A 27,764-nucleotide genomic window follows, 5' to 3' on the forward strand; every position below is an offset into this window, starting at 1 on the left:
TTTAGATTGGGTTTAGATATAAATAGAAAAGTGAAAGAGAAACCCCAGCCAGAATCTGAGCTGCAGAGATGACTCAGTCAATGAAGCGCTTGCTACACTGCTTGAGGACCTGAGTCAGATCGCCAGCACCCACCTGAGAAGCCAGGCATCGTGTCGTGGGCATGGAATCACAGCACTGAAAAATCAAAGACTGGAGGATCCCTGAGGCTCAACAGCCTGAAAAAAGCAAGACTCCAGGTCCCAGACAGCAATTCTATCTCCAGTAAAATAGATGCCTCCTACATACTGACATCTGACATAGACACATGCACACCTGCACCCATACACAGGCACACCTTCAGATATATGTACATTAAAATGAAATATGAAATAAAATGGAATGGAAATGCTAGCAAGAATCTACAACATAGAATTAACTTTGTTACTACTTTACTATATTCAGCTGTTAGCACATAAAGTTATAAACAAGCTTTTTCTTTTGTCTATCAATTTTAAATTTATATGAACAGTGTAATCCAGTGGTTCTCAATCTGCGGGTTGGGGATCACTACAACATGAGGAACTGTATTAAAGGGTACCAGCATTAAGAAGGTTGAGAACCACTGTAGTTTACATTGTAAACTATCTCAATTAAAAACTAAAATCCAAATTGTCTTCATGTCAATATCAAGCATCAATAAAGAAAAAACAATTAAGCAATACTTTTATTTTATATTCTCTAATTCTAGTAAAACAAACAAGAAGTGTAATGAGCATTCAAGGTGATTCCCAAGTGTGATTTACTTGGGAATAATGCCTAGCCAGAACTATCAAGAATATTCAGAATCACTCACTAGAACAGACACCCATTACATAATCCTTTGGGTAAAAGCGCCACTATTGATCAAAAACTGTCTCATTCACTTACTTTGAAACTTTTATAAACACTGGGCATTTCCTCATAAATTACATTACACAATTAAACAGTCACTTAACCTCAGACACCAAGGCCGACTTGACCGCAGGACAAAACTGAGACAGAGAAGGAGGTCTTTGCAGATGTACAAGAATTCTCTCGCAGACTGCCAAGAGGATGGGCGTCACACATTCAAACATTACCGTGATACTCATCCTCTCCAAACGCCTTCTGTGACCATTCTGTTGGTACTGCAAACTGCCACCAAGTTTTCTAAGCCATTCACTTTCTCAAGTCAACAGCTGAGCACCGCTATTATGCCCTGGCACAAGCAAATCGTGAATCAATGTGATAGACTGCTACACACACACACACACACACACACACACACACACACACACACACTACTGCCTCCTCTTCCTCCTCGTGTCTGGATTTTATTTCAACCACTCTTAAACTGCCATTACTTCAGTTTTTGATTTCTACCCAATTGAGAGGCAAAAGGGTGACAACTTACAGATTAGACAAAGACAAAGCATTCCCACAGAACCTCTCCCACGTTGGGTTGTAAGAAATAAAGCATGCTTATGATATAAAAAAAATGGCTGTGTAAAGAAAACTGTTATTTGATAGAACTGCTGATAGGAGCATACGGCAATTAAATACAGGTTGAGTGCAAAGAGGTCTTTGCAGGTTCTTTTTATTAAAAGTCCTGTGACCCTCAGAACAGGCATTCATTTACCTGACTAAAAAAATAGCTATGAGTTAATTCATTAGCACCAAGAATAAAAATGAAAGTGGTGTTACTGTGTACCAAAGACTGACAATGCCAATCCTCTTCCAGTTGTAAGAAACCACAGCATCATTCACGGGTTCTTAGTATCATTAATAAAAGAATTTTAAATCCATTTAACATGGATTCAGAAGAAAATCTGAGGACGATTTTGTTAGAGTCTGAGAGAAAAACTAAACGCAAGCCATCTGCAATCTTGGCCGCTTCCTGGAGGAGGCGGATGGAGAAGAAAGCCATGCCTTCCTTAGGCAGGCTCAGCAAAAAGTCAGCAAGCAGCACTGTTGCAGAAGAGCAGGGCTCGGAAGAAAAGGAGTAAGGAAGATTTCCCCTGCTTTGCCATGTTACTGAGAAAAGCGTAATTCTTTCTTCCTTCCTTCCTTTCACCTTTGTCGTCCACACCGGCCCCACCCCCGCACACCGGCCCTGGAACCCTGGCCCCATCCCCGCACACTGGCCCTGGAACCCTGGCCCCATTCCCGCACACCGACCCCATCCCCGCACACTGGCCCTGGAACCCTGGCTTTCTGTCTGTCTTTGGAGCAGCTCCCCTGCTGCCATCTCCCTGCACTGCCATCCTGTAGCTGCTGGCCAACGTCCATGGCCTGCTTCCTTCTGCCCTGACTTCAAGGCACAGCAGGCCATCTCTCTTGACCCTTCCTCATCTCCCCCCTCCTGGGTCTGCCAAGACTTACAGCTCGTCTACTTTGGGGTTCTTCTCTCAAACGCTAATAAAACTGTCCTCATAGCACCTTCTAATCCCATTTCAAATCCAAAGGAGGGAAGCCAAGTTCCATGGTGGCATTTAGAATCTAAAACATGACTCTGATCAAAAGTTTGGAGAAGTGATCTATTCCACACACGTATGTGTATGTATCATAGCTACTCATTTAATCCGTACTGGAGAAGAGATTCCAGCATGGACTCCATTGGCAGGCCAGTCTAGTGAGGGACGGGGAAATCTAAGTAGAATACACAATGGAAGGGAGAACACAGAGAAGACCTCTACCTAGGTACATAGAGTGTCTTAGGATGGAAAAAGGAGATACCAGTGCTGTCTCCACAGAAGACAGGAAAGAAAAAAAAAAAGGGTTATCATTGGATTAGTCCAGGAATGTCCTCTTTTTAAGAACAGAGCTAAGATTTGAGACTGCAGGACACATTGTTGCTGGGTAAACAGAGATTTTCAGTAATGAACAGCTTCTAACTACCTCAGGTTATTTTAAAAGTTAAGAATAAAGTCACAGCTGTTAAAAAAAAAAGCGTACATTCTCAACAGTCAAGACAATTTACAGCCTTTTATTACACAAATCTACTCAGTGCAAAGAACTAAATAAAGAATGAGAAAAACAACTGTTATAATCCATGGATATTCTAATTGAACATACAAAAAATATGAAATAACCTATAACAATAAAAACTAATAAGAGTCCAGAAGTTACTGACTACCAAAGTCAATAAACAAAGTTATTTTATAAAGATGATTGTTACTATTTTAAAATTAGTACATGTATATTACCAATAAGCCTGGGAATAAATAATAAAATGCATTTTACGAAAGCACTGTAAGTTTTTATTGCTCAGAAACAGAAAACTTAAATATAAAATGGCTACATGTTGGAAAATTCAAAAAGGTGTCCATTTTATTTAAATTAGAAAAGAAATTCATATAATTCCAATGAAGAACCCATAATGTTTAAAATAGTATTTGACTGATTTTAAAATTATTGCAGAAGCTGCAAATGCCAAGAATAAGAAAAGTGATGGTAGGCAAAGGGGTCACCTTAGATAGAGCTAATAGTTACAGTCATTAACACGGCAGATAATCCTGCTAAGGTGGCACACCTTTAATCCCAGCTCTGGGGAGGCGGAGCCAAGTGACCACTGTGATTTAGAGGCCAGCCTGGCCTACATAGCTACTTCAAGACCATTAGAGCTACACAGTTGAGACCCAATCTTTAAAGAAAGAGGCGGGGGGGGGGGGGGGGGGGAGGCAAATTAAAACAAAAAATGTACAACTAGACTAACTAATGAATCAAACCATACTACTCTATGCAGTAACTAATCCACAACACTGAAGGATTACAGATAACAGGAAAGAATAGACAACTCAATAAACAGTGCTATACAGATGCAATTCTAGTATTTCAAAATAAATATTTCTTCAATAATATATACAAAGTATGATTCATAAAGATGATAACACCGAAATCTATTTCTATACTTCAAAACACCATCAAATGTGAAATAACAAGCCTCAGGCTATGACAAAATTTCTGCATTTCATGTAAACTGGGCATGAGATTATTCATAAGTTATGACAAATGAAACAAATGACATAAGCTGGAAATTCACAGAACAGTAGACCAAAGAAAAATATGCACGTGAAAAATATTCAATTAACTTCTGATCAGGGAAAAGACATCATGTAAAGTGTGAGGAATTCTGCTGACAGCTAACAGGCTTACCAAACTTCAAGTCTTATAACACCAGTGCAAACTGAGGGACAGTCTGCACATAAACCAGAATGGAAGGAATCTTCAAATGTGTCCAATTCAAAAATATGAGGAAAAAAATGGAACATGATAGCCAAATATCTTACACAACTCAGGACTAGATTATTTTGTTATAACAAAAATTATCGGTACCATTAGTAAAAAAAAAAATCATGTCTATGAATTAACTCATAGAAATTGCTTGTTGCTTGAATTCTAAATTGGTCTTGTAATAAAAAACCCAGAGACAGATATTGGGGCATATGCTGAAAGATCATAGAGACAGAGGAACAAGCCACTTCTTACCTCTAGGACTCCTCAGCCTGAAAAGCTTTCCTCAACCAAAAGACTTTAGTTCCTGTCTCCTCATACGTTACATACCTTTCTCAGCCCACCCACATCATTTCCTGTCTCAACCTTCCTAGTGCTGAGATTAAAGGTGTGTGACTCCGAAGTATTGGGATTAAAGGTGTGTGCCACCACTGCCTGGCTCTGTTTCTCTCCTAGACTGAGTCAATCTCATGTAGTCCAGGGTGGTTTTGAACTCACAGAGAGCCAGATTGATCTCTGCCTCCCGAGTGCCAGGATTCAAGGTGTGTGCCACCACTGCTTCTATGTTTAATCTAGTGGCTTTTTCTGTTCTCTGATCTTCAGGCAAATTTATTAGGGTACATAATATTTCACCACAATTGCTCAGTGCTCTTTCTGATTTGGATAGTTGTATTTTGGCTATGAACTAGTATGCACCTATTTGTAGAAAATATACATTAACATACTAAAGGACTATGGGGCATTGAATCAGTAACTTATCAAATAGTTCACAGATAAGATTAGTGCTTACTATACAAAAAAACTACAGACTAAAAATGAAAATAAAAACTAATGAGTTAAAAGTATTGTTCATCTCTAGAAATATACCAGAAGCTGAGATAATCCCATAGGACACCAATGGCAGGTTATAAATAATATTTATCGGGCTTTGTCATAGCATAGAAGAACTAGGAAAAAACACATTTGTAAAATACACCATCTCTAAAGCTTATACTTGAAGTGTCTCCTGGCAATAGAGCTTAGGTGATCTCCTGTCTAATACATATACTGGCGTTTTTATTGAACGGAAATGAGAAAGATACATAAGGTATTACATTTGTGTTGGAAACAGTATTCAATATATAATAGAAATGTAAATCTACTTTTGTTGAGTGGTATTTTCCTAATTGTAAATGTTTAAACATAAGAAACAGTATAGAAAATAATGCAGTGAAAACCACCATAGACAAAATTGAAGTCCTTTTGTGTACTGCTTCCAAAATTATATGTAGATGTAATTCTAAACGGTCTTATTAAATAAGAAACACAGAGCCAAATAGAGAGTTAAAAGCCCAGAGATTGAGCAGTAACCAAGAGCTAAGACCACATTGTCTTACCACTTGCTGCTGTTCTTCCCCTGAGAGAGAGAGACCTTCTTCCTGTGTCCTGTCTTTTTAATTGCCTTTCTGTTCTGCCTTCTCATTGGCTGTAAACCCAACCACATGACTTCCTCATCACTGTCTGTCTATAGAGACCTCTCCAGGTCTCTGTGGTCGGTACTGAGATTAAAGGCATGTGCCTCCATGCTGGCTGTGTCCTTGAACACACAAAATTCTGCCTGCCATATGATAGGATTAAGGGCGTGTCCTACCACTACCAGACTTCTACTTTGGCTCTTAGCTCTGATCCCCAGGCAACTTGATTAACATACAAATAAAATCACATTTCAGCACAAATAAAATATCACCATAATTATATTTTTCCTTTTTCTTTTTTTTTCTAAGCCAGCAAGTGCTTGGTCCTCCACTCCAGTCTAAGCCTACAGAGGACAGATTCATTCTAGGTAAGTAAGAAAAGCTAGGAAGGGTCAGAGAGGGAAACCACACCTCTACCTCTAACTCCTATGGGCATGTCTAAATGGAGTAAGTTTGCAATGAGAAGAAAGATAAGCGTTCTCTTCATGATGGTAAGTTATATATAGTAAGCTAGGCATTTTTATTACTTGAAGACAAGGGGGGAAATTCAAAGGGCTAAATCTAAGAGGCCATGCCTGTAATAAGCACGTCACTTTCAGTTGTACCTATTGAATTCATGGTGTTCAAAAAGCCAGTTTCGTTACAAACAATAAAAGAGTTTAACAGTATTCATTAAAGTTGATTTCAGATATCAAGGCTCTTGTATGTGCAATGCTGAGTCCACAAGAAACGGGCTTTCAGTATATACCAAAATATAAACAAGGGTTGGGGGAAGAAGCTCTTTGGCAGTTCAGCTGAGGCTGAGGGAGATGGCTTAACAAGGAAGGATGTTTGACACCAAGACTAACAACCTGAGTTCAATCCCTAGAGCCCACGTGGCAGACAGTGAAGTGACTTCACCAAGTTGTCCACATACATACATGCACACAAATAAAGAAACATAAAAATTTAAAGGTATAACTAAAACTTCACTGCTGCTTTAGAAACTAGACCATTATAACCAAGAAAATCAATTCTCTAAGCAAAAATAAAATGTTGAAGTATTACACTATACTTTGCATTCATTAAATAATCAAGTCAGTAATATTTCAGAGGACTATCTTGAGGAAGAAAAACAAGTGTTCTTCAAAATAAAGTTGCTACTTCTTATACAAATTAAATACTTTCCATAATTGGTAAATAGGAATAATTGTTTTTAAAACTCCACAATTGTGACACAGCGACTCTCCATATAAATTTTAAATATGATGAAACCTTTGCAAGCACAAATGCCAAAAGGTTAGCAGCTGATTATTAAATGTTCCTGCGAGGAGAATTTCTATTAATAAAAAGTTATTCTCAGCCACAAATGAGACATCTTTATCTCCTTCCTCCACTCAAAGCTCAAGACACAGAAAGGTCCTAAGGGTCAGAAGAATGGTAGGACTGAGGCAAAACAGTGTCTTCTGGACATGAAAGGACCGATGCACTCATCAACTCACAGCAGTTGTGGTTGACTGCACAGAGCTATACAAGATCAAGCCAGTCCATTTCAGCAAGGAGGGAGGAGAGGCTCATGAGCCCCCAATCCCAAGTCAGGAGCTCTGGCTGCTAGGGGAAGGAGAATGATAGTTTTTTTTTTTTTTTTTTTTTTTTTGGTTTTTCGAGACAGGGTTTCTCTGCGTAGATTGCGCCTTTCCTGGAGCTCACTTAGTAGCCCAGGCTGGCCTCGAACTCACAGAGATCCGCCTGGCTCTGCCTCCCGAGTGCTGGGATTAAAGGCGTGCGCCACCACCGCCCGGCAAGAATGATAGTTTTAAGGACATGGACCCTGGTCGATTGAGCATTCTCAATGTTCCAGTAGATAAGCAACATAAATTGGACTCCTTGAATAATATATACATTGTGTAGTTATTGTAAATATAAAGATTTTGTGTGTACATATATGTATAGATGCATAGGTATATAGAGATACATGATGACATGAAATAGGGAAGGGAACAGCAGTGGGGTGGATCTGGAATTATAGGGAGGGTAAATATCAAAATACATTGTATGCTATTTGATTTTTGGGTTTTTTTGTTTTGTTTTTTTGGGGGGTTATTTTTTAGTTTTGTTGTTGTTGTTCTTTTGTTTTGTTTTGGTTTTGGGTTTTGTTTTTTTGTTTGTTTTTGTTGTTGTTTTTTGTTTTTTTGTTTTTTGGTTTTTTTTTTGTTTTGTTTTTTTTGGTTTTTTGAGACAGGGTTTCTCTGTGTAGCTTTGCGCCTTTCCTGGAACTCGCTTTGTAGCCCAGACTGGCCTCGAACTCACAAAGATCCACCTGCCTCTGCCTCCCGAGTGCTGGAATTAAAGGCATGCACCACCACTGCCCAGCTTTGAAACTCACAAAGAATAAAGAATCTACACAATGTATATTTTAAAATACTATAGATCAAGTCCAGTGTAAGTCAACTTTCTCCAGACATAAAATCAACTTTAAATTGTAAACAAACAATGGTGCCCAGAAAATGTCTCTAACCCTCATTTACAGAAGGCAAGAGACAATTCCTCAGCCTCTTCAGCTTTCAGCTTCAGAGTCAAGAGCAGGTTTTGCATTCAAAGTATTCTAATATAATCAAGGATTCAGAAAGAAGACAGAATCTGTTCTGTATGTTTGGAAGAGAGCTTAGGAATGACTCATCCTTCACAGATTAACAGCCCCAACAAAGCAACACTTCCACTCTACTTCTGCTAAATAAAATAAAGGTTCAATTGAAAAGACCTATTACCAAGCAGACCTGCCTAAGATTTAATAAGTGACCTGGCCCAGTTACCCATCAAGTATCCAGAATCACTTCAAATTGTCAAGATCCAACTTACCTGAACATACTTCCCGGATATTATAAGTGATCCTAGCAGTCACAAAAAGAACAGTAAAAACTATATTCAGTATTTCTTGGATGGTTATCCTTTTAACTAACTGCATGTAATCATAAAATATGTTCTCCATAATGTTTAACAGCAATAGGCTGCTTTCTCTACTTACTGAGATGGTACTCACAATTATAATTTAAAGAGAGAATTTTAATGTAGTTAGAAGAGCCATAATAGTACCATTCCAAAGTTTCACAGGTAATTAAGGTACATGTTCGGTGCATGGAAGGAAAGGGCCCTCTGCCACTGCAAGCCTGCAAAGGTCATACTGAAGAGAGCTTCCTTCACACAAGCCTCATTACTGGTGGCAAAGGCCAGCAAAAAGAGGTTTCTTTGTTCTTGGCCAAGATTAGAGCAGCTCATAGTGTCAACAGGGAAGGAACTCCAAATGTGTAGGTAAAAACCAAAACTAAAACTTCATTAGGAGCTGGTATAATAGTGATGAGTTCCCAAGTCTACAGTTCATGAAAATCAAGTAATAAACATTAAAAATATATTTAGAATCACTGGTACTTATTATATAAATTATATAAAGATATTTAAAATTCTATAAAGACAAACTTGGCTTTTATTCTTTCTGAGGTCTTTCTGATACTCTAGGTGTTAACACTAGACCAAATATTTGTGTTTCAAAAAAAAAGTAAGGCAGTATTATACAAATACAACACTCCTGCTGAACAATTATAGAAGAGCTATTAATAAGCTCCAAATTTCAAATATACATTAAACCCTAAACTAATGAGCAAATGCAGTATTTCGCTAAAAATGGATAAAGCTGCCCAAACTGATAGACAAAGGAACAGACATACACAGAATACGTAATGATTTGGAAATACACACAACACCCCAGAAAGGCTTAGAAAATCCTTTCATAATCTTTTTTTTTCCAATCTAACTTTTCTGACCTCTCCCTGGTCCCAGAAGTTATTGGGAGCCTAGCTCTATCATTTGCTTACTGTTATGTCCTCCATAGCAAGAGACTGCCCTTCCATCTGCCTATCTAAATCCTAAACTGCCACCTGGCCTAGGCTGACTTTCTCTGCAAATTTCTGGAAAATACCGTAATATGCTATCTGCTATATTTTCGTTGAAGCTAATTAGGTATCTCAAAAACTAAAGTAGTTTCTTCCTACACTGAACTTATAGAGAACTGAATTGTTAAACACTACCTTCTGGCATTGCGTATGTAATTTTTCAAATATTTGCTTTGAATCATAATAGATATGAAACTTGAAAGTAGCAACCATATAAATAAAAATCAATTTAAATATATAAAATTGGCATCCATTTGTAGTAAATGTTTTGAACATATTTAGCATACATGGATTCCTGATCAAATCAGCTCATTTAGATTGAAGTGAATCTGTCAGGAAGTCACAGTTAAAGACCAAATGAAGAAGGCACCAAAGGATACCATGTGTCTCTACGAGAAAAGGCATGGCACAAAGAGAGCAGGTTCAGTTCTAATGACACACTGAGAGAGTCCCACAAAGAACATGGCTACACTGCTAGCTGGGAACGGAATAAACAAGGACAAAGGAACAACCTGGAACACTTGATGACAAGAGAGCACTTGCCACCATCTGAAGAGCAATAAACTCAATCACACGATCTAGTCAAGAGAAAAGGATGTCATTTGATATTTCAGTCCTTAATAGATTCTGAATAAAATGGAAAACCAAAAAAAGGAATCAAAACTCTTACCATCATCTTCTCAAAAAGTTTTAAGACTTCGTTCTCAGACAGCGGCTTTGGAATGTTTTCCATTGTCTCAGAAGACACTGATGAGCGATCGCTGCTTCCAGACGCAGTCTTCAGATTGGGAAGAGGGGGTCGCTCTTTCTTGCTCCCTGGAATTCTTATGCTGGCAAATTTGTCCAGCTATAAAGAAAGATAAAATAGCAAACAAGTCAATATCTACTCATGCATCAACACTTATCTAGTTCCAAAAACAAGTAAAAAACACAGGGTCAGTCACATTGTCACTGATTCGTCAAATGACAGTCACAATCAGAAGCTTCAAAATTAACAGTATTGAATGCTGAAAGGTTCCAGCAGGAATCCTATTTCAAGGCAGAAGGGAAATCATATAACTTCAAGAGTCTTTCAGATTTTAAAAGTCACAGAATTTCACATTAAAGATTCTGGTGCCAGATGACCTATGTTTTATAGATAAGCAAACTGAACAGTCTCCCAAAAGCAAGTCAGCTAGCAGTTATGGCACCAACTGTTACTTCTTGCCCTGCAAGCCAGACCCTACCCTTGTCCAGTACCCTCTTGAAGACTGTCCCCTAGCAGGGGACAAAGAAGGGCACAACAGTCATGGGTTAGGAATTTAAATTTTGAACAGTAATGCATGATAACATCCCTTTTTGCTCACGCCAGTCTACATCTGAACTTTCTGGATATCTACAGAGTAGGGCCTTAATATAGCTAGATTTCTGTTGTAACAGAATGTCTTCTCTAACAAGATCAAATAGCTGGCTGCTAATTGAAAATATATTAATATTAGTCTAGAAAGCTGATTTATCATTCATTCAAAATTGTCCTCACAAAGAACCTAGATTCCTATTTCAAGACCCATAAAACTTGCAAAAATCAAAAGGGTAAAAAAAAAGGCTTCAAGAATATAAGGTTATTTAAAGCATAACCACTGATTATGTAAATTTCTCAACATTGCTATTCATATAAACCTATTGTTTTCACTATACCATAAATAGGGGACCAACAAGATTGGCTTAGTAGGTAAAGGCACTGGCGACCAATGATGATCTGAGTGGGACCCATGCACCTACATACACAAATAAATAAATGACTAAAAATGTATGGATTAATGAAGTGCAGTATACATTACAGTAGTACTAACTACATATGGTTACTGAGTTCAATGTTTAGTTCATTAGCTGCATAGCCAAATTTCATGTGTTCAAGGGTCATATGTAGTTAGTGGCTACCACACTGGTAAAAAACACATTTAGAATGTTTCTATTATTGCAGAAAGCTATATTAAAAGAGCTAGTAGAAACATTAAAGAAATCTGACATCTAGAAATCTTTATTTTTAAAATCCAATTCAATTATGGTATTATTTAATTCACTAAAGAAATAGGTCAATTAATGAAATGTAAAAATAATGATAGTTACATTCAAAATAGGCCTCTGAATTGTCTATGAGAATATTGTCTAGGGAAAATATGATGCACTGTACTTCAACAATCTACTTGACATGAGCTAGACTTCTAAGACTAAGTTAACTACTGCAAATCTGAGAAAGTAGTTACAATATACCATTGTTCTCATCCCACAAACAAACCACAAAAGCTGTAAAATGACAGTTGCTGTGTTTTCAACTCCTCTGACAGCTGAAGACAGAAAGGAAAGAGGCGTTAGCTGGAGGGGAAGGGAACAGAGAAACAGGGAGAGTACCGAGATTACAGGGGAACCGGGTATGTACAGATGGTTTTTCTTGTCAACGTGCCCTCCATACTCAATAACAGTGTTCTCATTGTACCAGGTATATAAACAACGAAAGAGAATACATATCTAACCTCAGCAAGGTCCTAGTGACATTCTTCCGTTTGTTCCATTTCACCAGTACTTCAAAGTTGAACTAAAATATTCCTCTAAACTAGGAGGACTTGCTGTCTGTTTCCCCACTTGTGGGAATGGAGTTCAACATCCTATGTGTCTCTCCAGGGATAAGCCTTGTCTGTTCTGAGCCTTACATCAAGGCGTATAATTCAGGCTGAATGTAGCATTAAGTAATTGAAATAAGGTTTGGAAAATATTCCTTCAAAGAAAAACGGAAGGCGAGGGCATAAAAAATGAGATGCTAATAAGCAGCATAAGCACTGTCTTCATGACCATTCATTTTAGTTCACAAAAATATCCTTGTCCTCCACCATGGGTCAGGGGTACAGAAACAAACAGCAGTTGAGTGTTCAGTGACACACTGATTACTGCATGGCTGTTGGCTGAGCGATTAGAAAGCTCTAAGTTCTCTCAGAAAGCCCCAGAGGACAAACTCGCCACTAACTCTTCCCAATTCTTAGCCACATCTGCAGCAGGCCAAAGGTTGGCCAGAGCAGAAGCTGAGTGATATCCTTCCTGAGGCACAAAAGCCTTTCAGCAACTGCAAGCTGTCCTCCTATGACATAGACCAGGGAAAGACCTGAGTGAAATGTCCATGACACACCCATGCCTGGAAAGGATGGTGATAGCTGCTATCTGAAGGCTAAGTGCAGCTCACCAGGTCATGGTTTCCTAAAGAAAGAGAGAGCAAACTGGAACTAGTAACAAAGAACAGCTCAGCATTAACCCTAAAAATGGGCATCAGATTCAAAACAGAGAGCTACCCCAGAATTCTGAAACTTGCTAGTTCAGTGGCAAAGTCAAAAACCAGACTGCCAGGGGCTGGGGCACTTGCTGCACAAGCAAGAAGATCAGAGTTCAAATCACCAGTATCGGCATAGGAAGCCAGGAGTTGTTTTAGGGATGCTGGTAAACCCAGCTGCTCAGGCTCTTAGGTGAGGGGGACAGGTCACTGGGATTTGCCAGCCCTCAGCATAACGCTAGGTTCAGTGAAAGACACAGTCACTAAGAATAAGAGAAGCCTCGAGATGCCTAGCAGTTAAAAGAGCATATCGCTCTTGCAGAGGACCAAGTTCAGTTAGCTGCACCCAAGTATCGTTACTCACAACCACCTGTGATTCTAACTCCAGAAGATATGATGCCTTCTTCTGGACTCCACAGACTCCAGAAGATATGATGCCTTCTTCTGGACTCCTACACTCACATGTGCACACACACACACACACACACACACACACAATTAAAAATTAGGTATTTCTAGATGATAGACAGACAGATAGACAGAGGCAGAGAATAGTAACACAAGACACTCAATGTCCTCCTCTGGCCTTCATGAATTTGTGCACACACAAATACACACACACACACACACACACACACAAATACACACACACACACACACACACACACACACACACATCCATCATACACACATACATAAACACTCACACATATAATCATACACTAAAAAAAAAAGGTAGCTTGGCAGATTTTCAGTAATGTTCAGATCCCAAGCATTCAAATCATGTGAAGCCACAGAAGAGCTGAATCCAAACTAAAGGAACAAGGTCTATGCTTTCCTTGTGCTAAACCAACTGGCCTCCAACTCTAACAGGCTGGAAGAAGGGAAAAGCTTTCTTTTCTGAGAAGACAGGAAATGACACCTTTGACTTGTGAAGGAAATTCTCTATCAAATCCTTTCCATAAGCAGAAGCAAAATGAAGACAATGCAGACAAAAGCTGAGGGACTCCGGAAGGCCTGTCATGTACAACAGAAACTGTTAAGCTTTTAAGGTAAAGGGAATGATGAAAAGTAGAAGTCCAGATCTACAAAAAGAAATGAAAACCCAGTGGAGAATGTGTCAGCTGGCTGTTGTTGGACAAAGGTAAGAGCTGTACAGTCAAGAAAGAGGTGGTAAGCAAGGAGGTATGCTGCCATATAGATATGGAGCAAGGAGAATGCAGAATGCATTTGCAGAAAACCCTGGCATCTAACTCACCAGGCTAAACATTCTCTACTCTGACAGAACTAGAAGATGTGCCCAGAAGCTACAGTCCCTATGCATATTTGTACTCTGTCTTGATAGTTCTTTGAAAACAAGTAGGAGATACCAAAATAATTTTTGTAAACCAAGGGACTGGTTAGTCTACCTTTAGGCACTACTGTAGCTCTATAACTTCTATAGCTGTACGTGTAGTGTCAATTTCTCAATACAGAAACTTTTCCGACTCTTTTCAGACACAAAGTGTAATTAATTAACATGGGAAACATAACGAAGTGAAGTTAAACAGAGCATCATTAATGCAACATCAATATTGCCAATGCAAACCCATCAGTAAGTGTGGAAAGTGAACTGACCTGAAGAAACAATCACAAGCCAGTGTGTCGTGCACAACCAATGGCTCCAGGAGTGACACAAGAGTTCACAAAATATTCGTTTTCAACAGAAGCCTGTACTTCTAAAATTAAGAATGCCTACAAGTAATAAAACCTGCAAAATTGAGTTTCTATACGCGCCCTCCGTTTTCTTTCTGTATGTCAGGTAGGAAGGTAATAGCATGAAAGACAGCAGGGGATAGGTAATATTCATTTAGTCTATACAGTAAAGAAAATGCATGTCTAAAGAGAAGACAAGCATAGTAAACTCCATAGTAGCAAACTCATAGAACAGCACAAAGAAAACTCAACCCAGTATGTGTGTAATGAAACTACATTTGCATCTGTAAACAAAAATGTATAGAAATAATAAAGTACAATTAGCACCTCTCCCCTGAACATTTAGTATGAAGCTTTAGGGAAAGGTCCAATTTATACAAGTGCAAAAGCCAATTTACACCTCACCCTCTTACAGCTAGCCAATGTCAAAATGAGGAAAATGAGCACATCCCCCTTCCAGCTCCTAAATATATAAAGGTCAAGATAATAACATGAGCTACAAAAGGATCAGAAGTTTATACTTTTAATGTAATATTTTTTATTTATTCTCCTTAATTAAAAAGATGAAAGACAAAATATGAAAAGAGCCAGAACTAGTGGATGCCAGGTGAATAAAAAGCGGCCAAACCTAATGATTTGAGTTCAATCCCCAGGCCCAACATGGTGGAAGGAGAGAATCTACTCCCACAAGTTGTCCTCTTACTTCCACACACAGGCCATGGTACCTACACACAAACGCATACACCCAGAGAGACATACACACACACACATTGAGATAGCAGATAGATATAGACAGACAGACAGACAGACAGACAGACAGACAGACAGACAGACAGACAGACAGATAGATAGACAGATGATAGATATAGATAGACAAACAGATATACAGACATACATGTATATGTACATACATAGATAGTGTGATGGTTTGAAAGAAAATGGCCCCACAGGAAGTGGCACTATTAGGAGATGTGGCATTGTTGGAGTAGGTGTGGCCTTTTTGGAAGAAGTATGTCACTGTCAGGGTGGGCTTTGAGATCTCCTATGTTCAAGCTACACCCAGCAACACAGTTCACTTCCTGTTGCCTGCAGATCAAGATGTAGAACTCTCAGGTCCTTTTTCAGCACCATATCTGCCTGTACAGCACCATGTCCCACAATGATGATAATGGACTAAGCCTCTGAAACTGTAAGCCAGCCCAATTACATGTTTTCCTTTATAAGAGTTTCCATCGTCATAGTGTCTCTTCACAGCAATAGAAACCCTAATTAAGATAGATGATAGATAGATAGATAGATAGATAGATAGATAGATAGATAGATAGATAGATAGACAGATAGATAAGATAGATAGATAAGATAGATAAAGTATATTTTTAAAAGCAATAAGTATATTTTAAAATACAATATCTTCTTTCTATACTGGTACAGTACATTGACTCTTGAATATCTCAAGCCTAAAGTAAAAGCTTACAAGCATTCACAGATATGCTCTATTAAGCATTCTGGGTAAATTCTTAGCACAAAATCTGAGCGCTATTACAAAGCCAGATCAAAATGATCTTGACGATCAAATTATTTTACATGTGCTTAGGAAGGTTCATTTAAAAAAAAAATGATGCTAGAATGATTTCACTCACAAATAGAAAAATCATTCCTAATTTATCTCTCATGGGATTGCACATACTATTTACTTTTGAGGCAAAGCACAAAATAACACATAGTCAAACTTTAAAAATATTTTGTACTTGGAACTGATGGTAGAAACTGACTGACAGTCTGACATCAGACTGACAGCAAGTTGACTGTTAGTGTGTTTTCCAATTTGGCTGAGGAAGGTTTGTCTTCTACAATTTATGTGCTTTTTATCTTCACATAAAAATTAGATAATTTATATGGAATTCTCCCCTTAAAGTCAAACAAGAACTTAGGCAGGTAAAGTACACAAGCAATTCACATTGGTTGAAGAATTGATTAAACACACACAACAGAGGGAATTCTTTTACACTGCAATTTAGAGGTAGAACACCACACTTAATTAACAAGGCTTTGCCTGTGTCTGGGGTGTACTAAGTTTTATAAATTAATATCACTTATCTTCAGGGGAAGTTAAATGAGCACCCTACTGAGTATTATCTCATGCTGAGTAATCACACTGATAATCAGTAATGACAGCTTAAATAAATTAATTAAACAAAAAAAAGACTCTAAAAAACTACTGGATTTTCAGCTATAACACGGTAATAGTGAAAACTCATTATTTAAAGTTTTCATTGTTACAGCTTTGTAAATGTCAACAGCATTTTATTAATTTAAAAGGGCAGTGTAATTTTCAGGTATTTAACAATTTTACTAGTTTTGAAAGTTTATATATGGCTAGAATACATATCCTTAGAACAAAAAACACTGAGGTTTTCATAGAATCTAGGAGAAATAAGCAAATAGAAGCTCCTTCTAACTATAAAATCAATTTTATCCAAATACACACCTGAAATATAAAATAGGTTGTTCAAAATTATATGTCAATTTTCATGCAATTTTAAATTAGATTTCAGGGGGAAATGACCAACTAAAATAGTGTGGGTTTCTAATCAGCTTTATTACTAACTCAACAACTTGCTGCTTAAAGCCATGGCCGCAGAGTCTAAGCACTGAATCCTGCAGGCACCAGCCTGTGGTGCTGCCATTACCAAGGCACTTAATAAACTCTAAGTTCACTTAGATGGTGCCTATTACAGAGATGGGTTAACAGGAAATAAAACTGCTAATCCCTTTCAGCCACAAGTGAAAAAGCCTGAAAAGCCATTCTTGACCACTCCAATGGAAGACATGGACATTCCCCACTGTCTTGCAAGGCACACTATACTCTCGCATCCTTTCAAATTGGTGATGAAATCCTGTTATCAATTCATGGACTTGGTAACCACTCACACTATCTCTTTTCCAGTACAATATAATGGCCCTACTAGATCAATCATCAGCTAAGTCATTGTGTACTGAGTCTCTGAAGATGCACAAAGTGATCCTCTGATTTGTGTGACCAACAGGAAATTGTGGAAATGAAGATTCTGGCTTACAGAACCAGATCATAAATGGCATTTATGCCAGCTGACAGATATGGGAACACGTTATGGAATGTTACTTTAACTATGTAAAGGTGTGTTACATTTGTTTCACCTTGCCTACTGTAACTATAATTCTTGCTTGATAACTGTTCTGTTATATATAATTTTACTATGTTAAAGTTAAAACTTTCCTTTTTAATTAAACAGAAAAGGGGAGATGTTGTTGGATAATGCTTTTGTACACTGGTTCAATAAAATGCTGACTGGCCAGTAGCCAGGCAGGAAGTATAAGAAGGATAAGTAGACAAGGAAAAATCTGGGTAGAGAAAGGCTGAGTCAGGAGATGCCAGCCTGCCATCCAGGGAGCAGCATGTAATGGCACACAGGTAAAGCCACAGAACACATGGAGACAATATAGATTAACAGAAATGGGCTGAGTTTAAGTGTAAGACCTAGTCAGTGGTAGGCCTGAGCTAATGGCCAAGCAGTTTTAATTAATATAAGCCTCTGTGTGTTTACTTGGGGGATGTGAGTGGGAGAGATTTGTTCTGACTGCCAGCCAGCCAGGGCACAGGAAAACTTTCAGCTACAGCACCTAATTGGTCTAATAAAAAGCTGAATGGCCAATAGCTAAGCAGTAGAGAGACAAGTGGAGCTGGTGGGCAGAAAAAATAAGTAGAGGAGGAATCTAGGCTCAAGAGAGGAGAACAAGAAAGAGAAGAAAATGCCATAGGCCAGGCAGGCAGGCAGGAAAGAAGCAAGAAAGTAAGACATAAATATAATGAATAAAATATAATACAATGAAGAAGAGATTAAAAAGCCCCAAAGCAAAACACAGATGAATAGAAACAGGTTAAAATAACTTATAAGAGCTAGTGGAACAAGCATAAACTAAGGCCAAGCATTCATAACTAATAATAAGTCTCTATGTCATGATTTGGGGACTAGCAGTCCAAGAAAGCCTACTACAAGAAAACCCAAAGAGCACGTAAAGAGAGGTCCATGGACAAAGAACTAAGAAACTTTACCCACATATAAAGATGTCTATTTATGTCAGCCATGAATAAAGTGCCTGCCAAGCTTACAGATCACCATAACTCCTGCAAACCTCTACATTATAGCTTCATGAGACCCTGAGCAAGAACCATGTAGCTAAGAAACTAATAAAAATCATGGCCCAAAGAGACTATTTCAGAAAACACTGTCTGCTGTAGGCCACTAAGTTTGGGAACCATTTGTTCCGTACCAAAAGACAACTAGTATAGCCTGTGCTAAATATTCAGCCTTCATAACAAAATCTGATAGACAGCAGTCTATCAATTTCAACTAATGAACTTATTGAAATTATAAATGAGGAATTCCTAAATTATAAAAATCAATTGAAAAATAGTACCATCTCTGCAATGTTTTACCACTTGGAGAAAGTATTTGACCAAAAAAAAAAAAAATAAAGAGTTGTAATTCAAGGTAACAAATATTTTAAGCGTTCAAAAAAAAATTCATAAGCAAATAAACAACAGATAGAAGAAAATGATGATTTCTGAAACCAGAGGAAATTGCCAAGCCTAAGAGAGGCAACAGAAATGTGGTATAATAGAGAACCACATGAGGCTAAAACAAAAGTCATATGAAAGTGTACATCAGCAGCTAAGCAGTATGCCAACCTGCCCAATGAACCTTTGTAGTGGTTCGATTAAGAATGGCCTCCATAAGCTCATAGAATTGAGTGGTTAGTCACCAGGGAGTAGCACTATGTGAAAGGATTAAGAGGATTAGGGTGTGTGGCCTTGTTAGTGAAAGAGTGTCACTAGGAGAGGGCTCTGAGGTTTCAAAAGCCCATGCCTAGCCCAAATTCTCTCTCTTTCTCTCTCTACCTACAGATCATGATGTAGCTAGCTCTCAGCTACTTCTCCAGCACCATGTATGCCTACATGCCATGCTCTCTGCCATAATGATGATAGACTAAACCTCTGAAACTATAAGCAAGCCCACAATTAAATGTTTTCTTTTATGAGTTGCCTTGGTCATGACATCTCTTCATAGAAATAGAACAGTGACTAGGACACCCTTACAAAATGCTAGAAATGCTAGAAATCACTCCCACAAAAATATAACACAATAAGAGGAAAAGATGTCCATTCATTATTTCAGGTGTGATAAGCTAACTATCACTATCTTGGCACAAGCTTAACTATTAGAAGCTAACTTCAATATCCTCAAAATTACAGAAAGGTTTTTTCCAACTATTAATCTACATTTTATGAATTCTATAGTCAAAAGCTCCTTTGAAAATTTACTGCCACCCCTCCAAAAAAGTTAATCAACTTAAATATTTTGTTCATATTTAAGTTTCACATTTTTTAAACATGCTAAATAAAGAACATCCTTAATTATGTTCATAAAGCTTTTTTAATGGCTGGAAAATAGACTCATATAATCAAGCATTCTACAGCTAGCAGCTATGTCAGGGAGCTGTCTGTGCAGACTCTGCAGAGGGAAGAAGAACTGGGAGCTAAAAACAATCAGCACCAGCCTCCCAGCCAAGAGATGAACACGATGGGAAAAGATATCCACACTGTAGGATTTCAGATAGCAGTGGCCTAAATCAACATCTCAGTGATGAACTCAAAAGACCTCAAAGCAGAACCATTATGCTACACTGTCTCCTGCTTTCTGATCCAAGGACCTATAAATGACTTTATTTCATGCCATGACGCTTGGAGAAAATGTGCTATACAGCAATAAATTATTAGTATGAAGCTCTTTCCAAAATACTTTTAAATCTCATATATATAATATATAGTAGGCTAATATATCATGTAAATTTATAAATAGATATATATAATTTTAAGGAAAGCTAAAGTAAAATGGAGTCATCAAAATGTTAACAAGCTTTAATATAGTCTCATTACCATACCAAATGAAAGATGAAGGCAAGTCTAAATCTAAAAATTATTGAATATAAGACATATTTAGAAATATTTTTTTAATAACTGTAAGGTGATTTGAAAATATCTGATTTTTGTTGGTCCCAGGTAAATACTACTGTGGTACTGGGCTTGTGTTTTGTTTTGATTTGTTTGTTTGGTGCACTAATAGATGGTATTTTCCCCCATATTCACAATAGAGAAAAACACCAATTTTGACTTAAAGTTTAACAAAAATAAAGATTCAACCTTTCTAAATATATCTTAAGCTCTTGCACAGATTACCTGGCAAAGCACAGACCCCAGGTTGAGAAGCCTGCCTGGTAGGTGGATGCAGCATGCTAACAGAATTGATGGTCAAAAAGAAGAAAGTAACTCAAGTTCTGAGGCTGTCGGTTACACAGTGGGAGGATGGATCACCCACACGAGAGACCAACAAGGAGGAACGCAACAGGCTGCACACTCTGATGGTTTGTATTCATGAAGAACTGGCCTTTTGAAGGAAGGAGCCACCAGGGGAAAAAAAGCCATCAAAGACCATCTAGGTTCCAATTAGAGAAAGAAGGAAAGAAAACATTAGACAACTTGTGAGTCTCAGAGGGCAAAGTAGGAGGGTCTGGGAAGTCTGGAGGAGTTGAGAAGAATAAATAGACCTGAGGAGAGACAGAAGCAAAGGGGTTCTTACTGGGTAAAGGAATTGATTGTGACTTCTGTCTGATGTTGATCTGTGTAAGCTGAAAGCTGTTAGTTATCTTGACTAATAGTATGCCCTGAACAGTGATAACTAATAAAAATCAAAACTGAATCACAAGGCAACCCATGTGGATTAGACTTCACCAGTGTATCTCTACCCACACTGCTATCACCCTAGTCCAGGCCCCTTGCATCACCAATGCAACTCCTGAGCAGTGTCCAAGTCTCCCCTGCTTCCCCATGCCTGCCGCTCTAAGACATTCCCTGTTGGGATTTTTATCCTGCTAAACACAAGCAAGTCTTAATCCTCACCCCTCCCAATGTTTCCCATTACTCAAAAGATTATGTTCAAATATCTTAGCATGATGCTTAGATCAGGTTTGACCCAAACCTTTCCTCCTTACCCAGTAATCTCTTCACTATTCTCCACATACGACATGTGATCTAGATGTAGGGAATAACCTACAGTCACCTAAACACGTATGTTCGTGTCATCTCTTCCTGTGTCTAGAATTTATCACATCTTTGCCGGACTGATATCAAATCAATCTTCAGCTCTCAGATTGTGGGACAGTTCATACAGTGGTCTTTCCAAGAGATACGCACAGATCTAGAGCTTGCAATTTCATGGCACATATACTATCCTGAATCTGTCTATTACCATATACAAGTATTGGAAGAGACATTAAATCCTGGAGAAAGGGATTGTTATTTTATTCACAAAACAACCCTTAGAACTTACCATGGTTTTAAACAGAGTGAATGCTCTAGTAACGCTTGTAGAGTAAATTAGTAATTACATTCCTGTCTTCCAGGTATGGGATACAACCACTGATTCTTCCCTTAATAAAGTATTATTTTTAATAACAGCATAGCAGGGAGTATGCTGGGTGGTTTTGGCTTTTACATATTGAATAAGAAATCCATACTAATCCCAACATTGGAAATTCACAGCATAGTCCTCTTACAGAAAATAAAAATAAAAACTCAAAAAAAGTATAAGAAAGCATGATGCAAGGGAATGGTGTAGTTTGTATTTTGAATGTCTCCCAAACACATGTCTGAAGGTTTGGTTTGCCCATGGTGAACCTAAAGGTGTGACTGTCAGGAAAGAGGACCTAGCAGAAGTTAGGTCACTGAGTACATTGGAACTCAGGAACCCTTCTGTTCTCTTTGCCTCTTAGCTACCCTAAAGCAAAGATGCCCCCTGTGGCATACACTGCTGCCATAGGCAGTGTGCTACTACAGGGCAAACAATAGGACCGTCATCACGAACACCCCAAACTGTAAGAGAAAATGCACTCCCCCTGAAGCTGATCATCTCGAGGATCTTGGCATAGTCACACAAAACTAACACAAGCAGGAAGGAAATACACACTAGACCACTAAAAAGGAATTTACTTCTAATTCAAATAATAGAAGTTTGACATAAAATGAAATATAAATTAGCGCTGAAAATAAATTTTGCACTTTACTTGAGTGGCATAGCTCAATATGACTCACACACAAATATCATCTAAAGATATGAACAATTGCTTCCTAAGTACCAAGTTTACATGCTTCAACTAGGAATCCATTTTGTTCATATCTAGGAAACAAATTTATCACTGGGTAAAAGTTAACAATTACCAGTCTACATTCCAACCTATTCTTCAAAACTCAGCTGAAAAGTCATCTTCTCTGTTGTTTTCCCCAAGATCAACTTGACCCTGCTACTTGCACTAAACCCTATGGAGAGTAGCATCCACTATCACACTATACTGCAAACACTGTGAAGTGCCCATTCCCCAATGTTCCCAGGCAGATACAGTCTTACAAACTTTCATATTTCTATAAGAGTATTAGACACTCAATAAATGCTTAATGAAGAGGTAGACAAAAAATGAATAAACAAGTATGCACACTCGGTTACATCTTTGTTACATCTGAAAGCTCTTGATCTTATTCCCACATTTCTCCTGATTTGAGGAGATGCTCTCTAAATTATTCCATAAATATTTAAAAATCCTGAGATAGCACTTAAAAGCTACTGCTGAAAACCTAAGTACAGGAAGTCATAATTAACTCATATTAATGGGCTCTGAAAGCCCCACCTGACTTTGTAAATAACTTGAATTCTTATAGAACTTGTCTCAATATATTGTATTATACACACACTGATATTTTTACTTTACCTAGGAGAATATTCCACATATAGCTTGGCAAATAAATATGAAAAAAATCAAACTTCTATCAGTTGTTTGTAATTTACAAAGGAAAACATAAAAACTCAGTAAAAATATAAAAATATAAAATATAAAATATAAAATAAAAAAACCTTCATGTACATGAAGGTTTACAGCAGTGTGTTGCTAATAGTAAAAAAGTTAAAACAACTCAAATAGCTATCAAATACTGGAGAGAAATAAAATGTGGCTTATTCATACAATATAATATTATTAAGACATAAAAATGAATGAGAAACTGACAGATTAAATGACTTTGGTGAACCTTCATAATTTCATTTGTAGATCTTTCCATTTCTAATTTATAAATACATTTGGGGTTATAAATTATAAATGTACTGCCTCCTGTCAACATTGTATACTTCTATTTGATGATTTCTGTGTCAAACATTATATGGAAGTGTTTCCAAGTAAAAAAAAAAAAAAAAAAAATATAAAATAAAATTTTATGTACAGAAAGACTTCTACCCTAGTAAACCAGCAAAATAATTAAGTAAGTATTAAAGTTGTGTAGACAAATTTTTAAACAGTCTTATTAAGAAACACAGAGCCAAATACAGAGTTAAAAGCCCAAGAGATCAGAGCACTAGCGAAGAGCCAAGACTACCTTTAGCTTACCACTCGCCTCCCCTAAGAAACAGTTCCTTCCTATCTGACTTGTCTTTTTATTGCCTTTCTGTTCTGCCTTCTCATTGGCTCTAAACCCAACCACATGACTTCATTGTCACTGACTGTCTATACAAACCTCCAGGTCTCTATGGTTGGTCCTGGGATTAAAGGTTTCGTGTCACCAAGCTTGGCTGTGTCCTTGACCACACAGAGACTCTGCCTGCCATGTGATCGGATTAAGGGCATGGGCCACCACCACCTGACTTCTGTTCCTGGCTCACTAATGACCTCTGATCTCCAAGCAAACTTTATTTATTAACATACAAATAAAATCACATTTCAGCACAATTAAAATATCACCACAAAGTTTGAGCTCTTGTATTTTAAAGTTAACAAAAGCTAGGCACACATCTGAATAAGCTTAATCAAGTTTTTCTCCTTCATGTATGTGACGTCTACTTCCACAGATATCTCACAAGACCTAGTTAATCTCATGTAGACCAAGCCCCCACTATCATACAGAAAATATCCCGAACTGTCTGGCCACAGTTCCTACACCGAATGACTTGAACGGTCCACAGAGACGGGCCAGGAGCAAAAGACCTGGAGAGATGAGCTTCTCAAAGAATTGGGGAGAACCCACCCCAAACCAAGCAAAATCTATGGTGGCTCCAAGACCCCGTTTCCATGGGAGCTTTAAAGGGAATCAGAACCTGGGAACAAGCCACAGCTGTTGCTAGAAGTATCAAAAGACTTCCTTATTGAAGTTGTTTGTATTTCTTAAAGCCAAAACAAACTGCCCATCCTTTGCCTGTTGGCATCTGTGGTAGTTTGAATGCAATTGGGCCCCATAATCTCAGAGAGTGGCACTACGGAGGTGTGACTTTGTTGGAGTCGGTGTGGCCTTGTTGGAAGAAGTGTGTCACTGTGGGGGTGGGCTTTGAGGTTTGCTATGCACAGGATCAAGCTCAGTGTGTCAGCTGACTTCTTGCTGCCTGCTAGATGAAGGACTCTCAGCCATTCCTCCAGCACTACATCTGCCTACATGCTGCCATGCTCCCCACCATGATGATAATGGACTGAACACAAACTGTAGCCACTCCAATCAAATGTTTTCCTTTATAAGAGTTGCTGTGGTCATGGTGTCTCTTCACCGCAATAAAAACCTAAGTCAGAACCTCTCAAATACGATTATCCCTTTGGAATACAGATTTTCATTTTTCTCTGAAATGTTTGAAATAACTGGTTTCTCATCATAGCTTCTTAGATCTAGTAGGCCGTCACAGCTATAAAAACTTTCTCCGGATTAAGGTTAATGGCTGTGATACAATTTTAGAACTGAAACGTCCCATACAGAGATGGCTTGAAAGACAAAATAATGAGATCTACTTCTGCGGTTCACACTTAGCACTCTCAGTCGGGGAAGGAAGACTACTCCGGCAGGAGCATAATGTTCTTCACGAACATGTTCCCTGGAGCAGGCCTGCCAGAATTTCCCTGGCTACCACTGTGATGTGAACAAGTAACTTCAACTCTCTTGCCTCCCTGCCCCATTGTTTAAAATGTTAATAATACTAAGACACTTAAGTGAAGATTAAATGCATTTACATGGCTAGTATTTGGGATCTGAAGTACAAGCTAATAATTATATAGTACTAAATGTATCTTTCAATCAGTAGCCATAATTCCCTAGTGATAAATTTTCTTTAGTTCTTTAAACTTTTATCTTAAATGTATTTGGGGCACAGGAAAGCAAGACTGCCATATCAGCAGGATGGGGACATGTATTCTACTGAAGAGCTAGCTCTCAGCCCCTAACAGAAGCTCACAGCCAGTTACTATATTCCCTAAGTAATATTTCTACTCCTTGAAGAACCACATATTAGCTGAGGCTAAGTTAAAAGAGGGATTGGGGGATCCTACCACAGAAGCCTTCTAAGACATGTGTAAAGGCTAAGGAAGGCGCCTCATCCCCAGCCCCAAAGCAGCCATCTTGCAGGGCCCTGCCACCCTACCTCCATGCCCTGGGGACTCTGCCAACTGTTTCTGTGGGCCCAGCTTTCCTCTATCAGCACCCCCGTCTCTGGGTCAAGCACCTGTCCCCTGCAATACTCTCTACCTGGGAACCGCATGGACTCCCTGGCTGGGAATCAGGGAAGGATGTTCACTCTCCCTCCTACACTTGCTCCAGTCACACAGCAGATCACCTGCAGGGGCCTCTCCTCACAAGCCATCCCCATTCCCTAGAGATGCCACAGAATCCACAACTTGAAAATGTGCAGAGACTCTGGAACACTCAGTCCTAAATGGGAATGTCTTCACCAAACCCCTGACCCTCTCAGGGCTCTGGGAACGCTGCAGAAGAGGAGGCAGGAAGACTAAGAGCCAGTGAGGGTGGAGGACAGCAAGCAAACCGCATCCTCAATATACAACATGACAGACATTCGAACTCACTGAGACTGTGGCAGCCGGCACAGCTCAAAGCCAGATGGAGTCTAAGCAAGCACTGAGAGGAGAAGTAGACGTGAGTTCTCATTTCTAACCCTGAAGCTAGCTATCTCTAATGGCAACCGTTCAGAAAGAAAAACCCAGTTCTCTCTGATGGAGTCTCAGGGCATATACAAACCACACTTAAGGACAGGCCCCATGCCCAGTAGTAGATGGCCAACACAATGGTATTTATGGAGACATTTTGTCACATAATGCTTTGGTTTTGCTTATCTATTATGGTTTCTGGTTTTGTCTTTTTATGGGTGTGTATGTGTATGTATTAAATGTGATTTTTCGTTGTTTTGTTTTTTCTCCTGTTTTTTTGCTTTGCATTATTCTGGTTTGTTTGTTTTTTTTTGACCCATTTGTTTTCTAAAGAGAAAGAGGAAGAAAGCATGGAGTTGGATGGGTGAGAAGGTGGGGAAGATATGGGAATGGGAAACAGCGATCAGAATATACTATATGAAAAAAATTATTTTAATTTAAAAAAATGCTAAGGAACAATCTATAGATAACAGCCCCAAATAAAAAATCTCAAATGGAATATAATATCATCAGCAACTCAATACAAATAGATAACTCTGGTTGCTGTGCAAGACCATAGTTTCTTGGGGACAAAGAGGACGCAGTTAAAGAATCCAAACAAATAAAAATGAGGACACTGACAGAAGGGATTTCAAGAGTCAAGAAATAATCAAAAAGAAACACCAGAAAGGTAAAGCTACCTTCTAAGAGAATGTGAGAATAAAAACAAATGTTGGATGTAAGTGAAGGGCTTAGCAGAGGGCATTAGTTCCTAGAGTAAATGGGACACACACATGAAGGTATCCAGTAGGCCAATGCATTAATATGTCTCAACTGGAGGAAAGGTCAGAGGTATCAATGGTAGTTGGAATCTTCAGAGGTGATCATCCAAGTAAGGCACCACATAGAGAGAAGAACAGGGTCTGCAGGAAAGAAACTGGAGAAATAATAGTTGAAGACAGGAAGACAAAACACACACACACAATAGAAATAAAAAAGGAAAGGTCAGAGAAGTATGAAACTGAGAAATCTGGTCTCACCGAGGACAAGAAATCTCTGTTCTTCAAAAAGGAAAGTAACAATTACATCAAGTAAGGTTGATAAACCCAGTAAATTTGCAAGGAATA

General features: G+C 38.4%; 1 protein-coding gene across 3 annotated transcripts in view; it reads right to left on the bottom strand.

The window, feature by feature from the left end:
* The window catches only part of Diaph3 (diaphanous related formin 3), a 482,159-nt gene that overhangs the window by 419,072 nt on the left and 35,323 nt on the right, over positions 1-27,764 (bottom strand). For all 3 annotated transcript variants that reach the window (XM_076545449.1, XM_076545448.1, XM_076545447.1), the window contains exon 3: positions 10,282-10,458. In XM_076545449.1, the coding sequence (XP_076401564.1) occupies positions 10,282-10,458 (177 nt within the window). The remainder of the gene's footprint in view (positions 1-10,281; positions 10,459-27,764) is intronic.

This window comes from Peromyscus maniculatus, chromosome 9, assembly GCF_049852395.1.
Source record: "Peromyscus maniculatus bairdii isolate BWxNUB_F1_BW_parent chromosome 9, HU_Pman_BW_mat_3.1, whole genome shotgun sequence".
In the NCBI taxonomy this organism is placed as follows: Eukaryota; Metazoa; Chordata; class Mammalia; order Rodentia; family Cricetidae; genus Peromyscus; species Peromyscus maniculatus.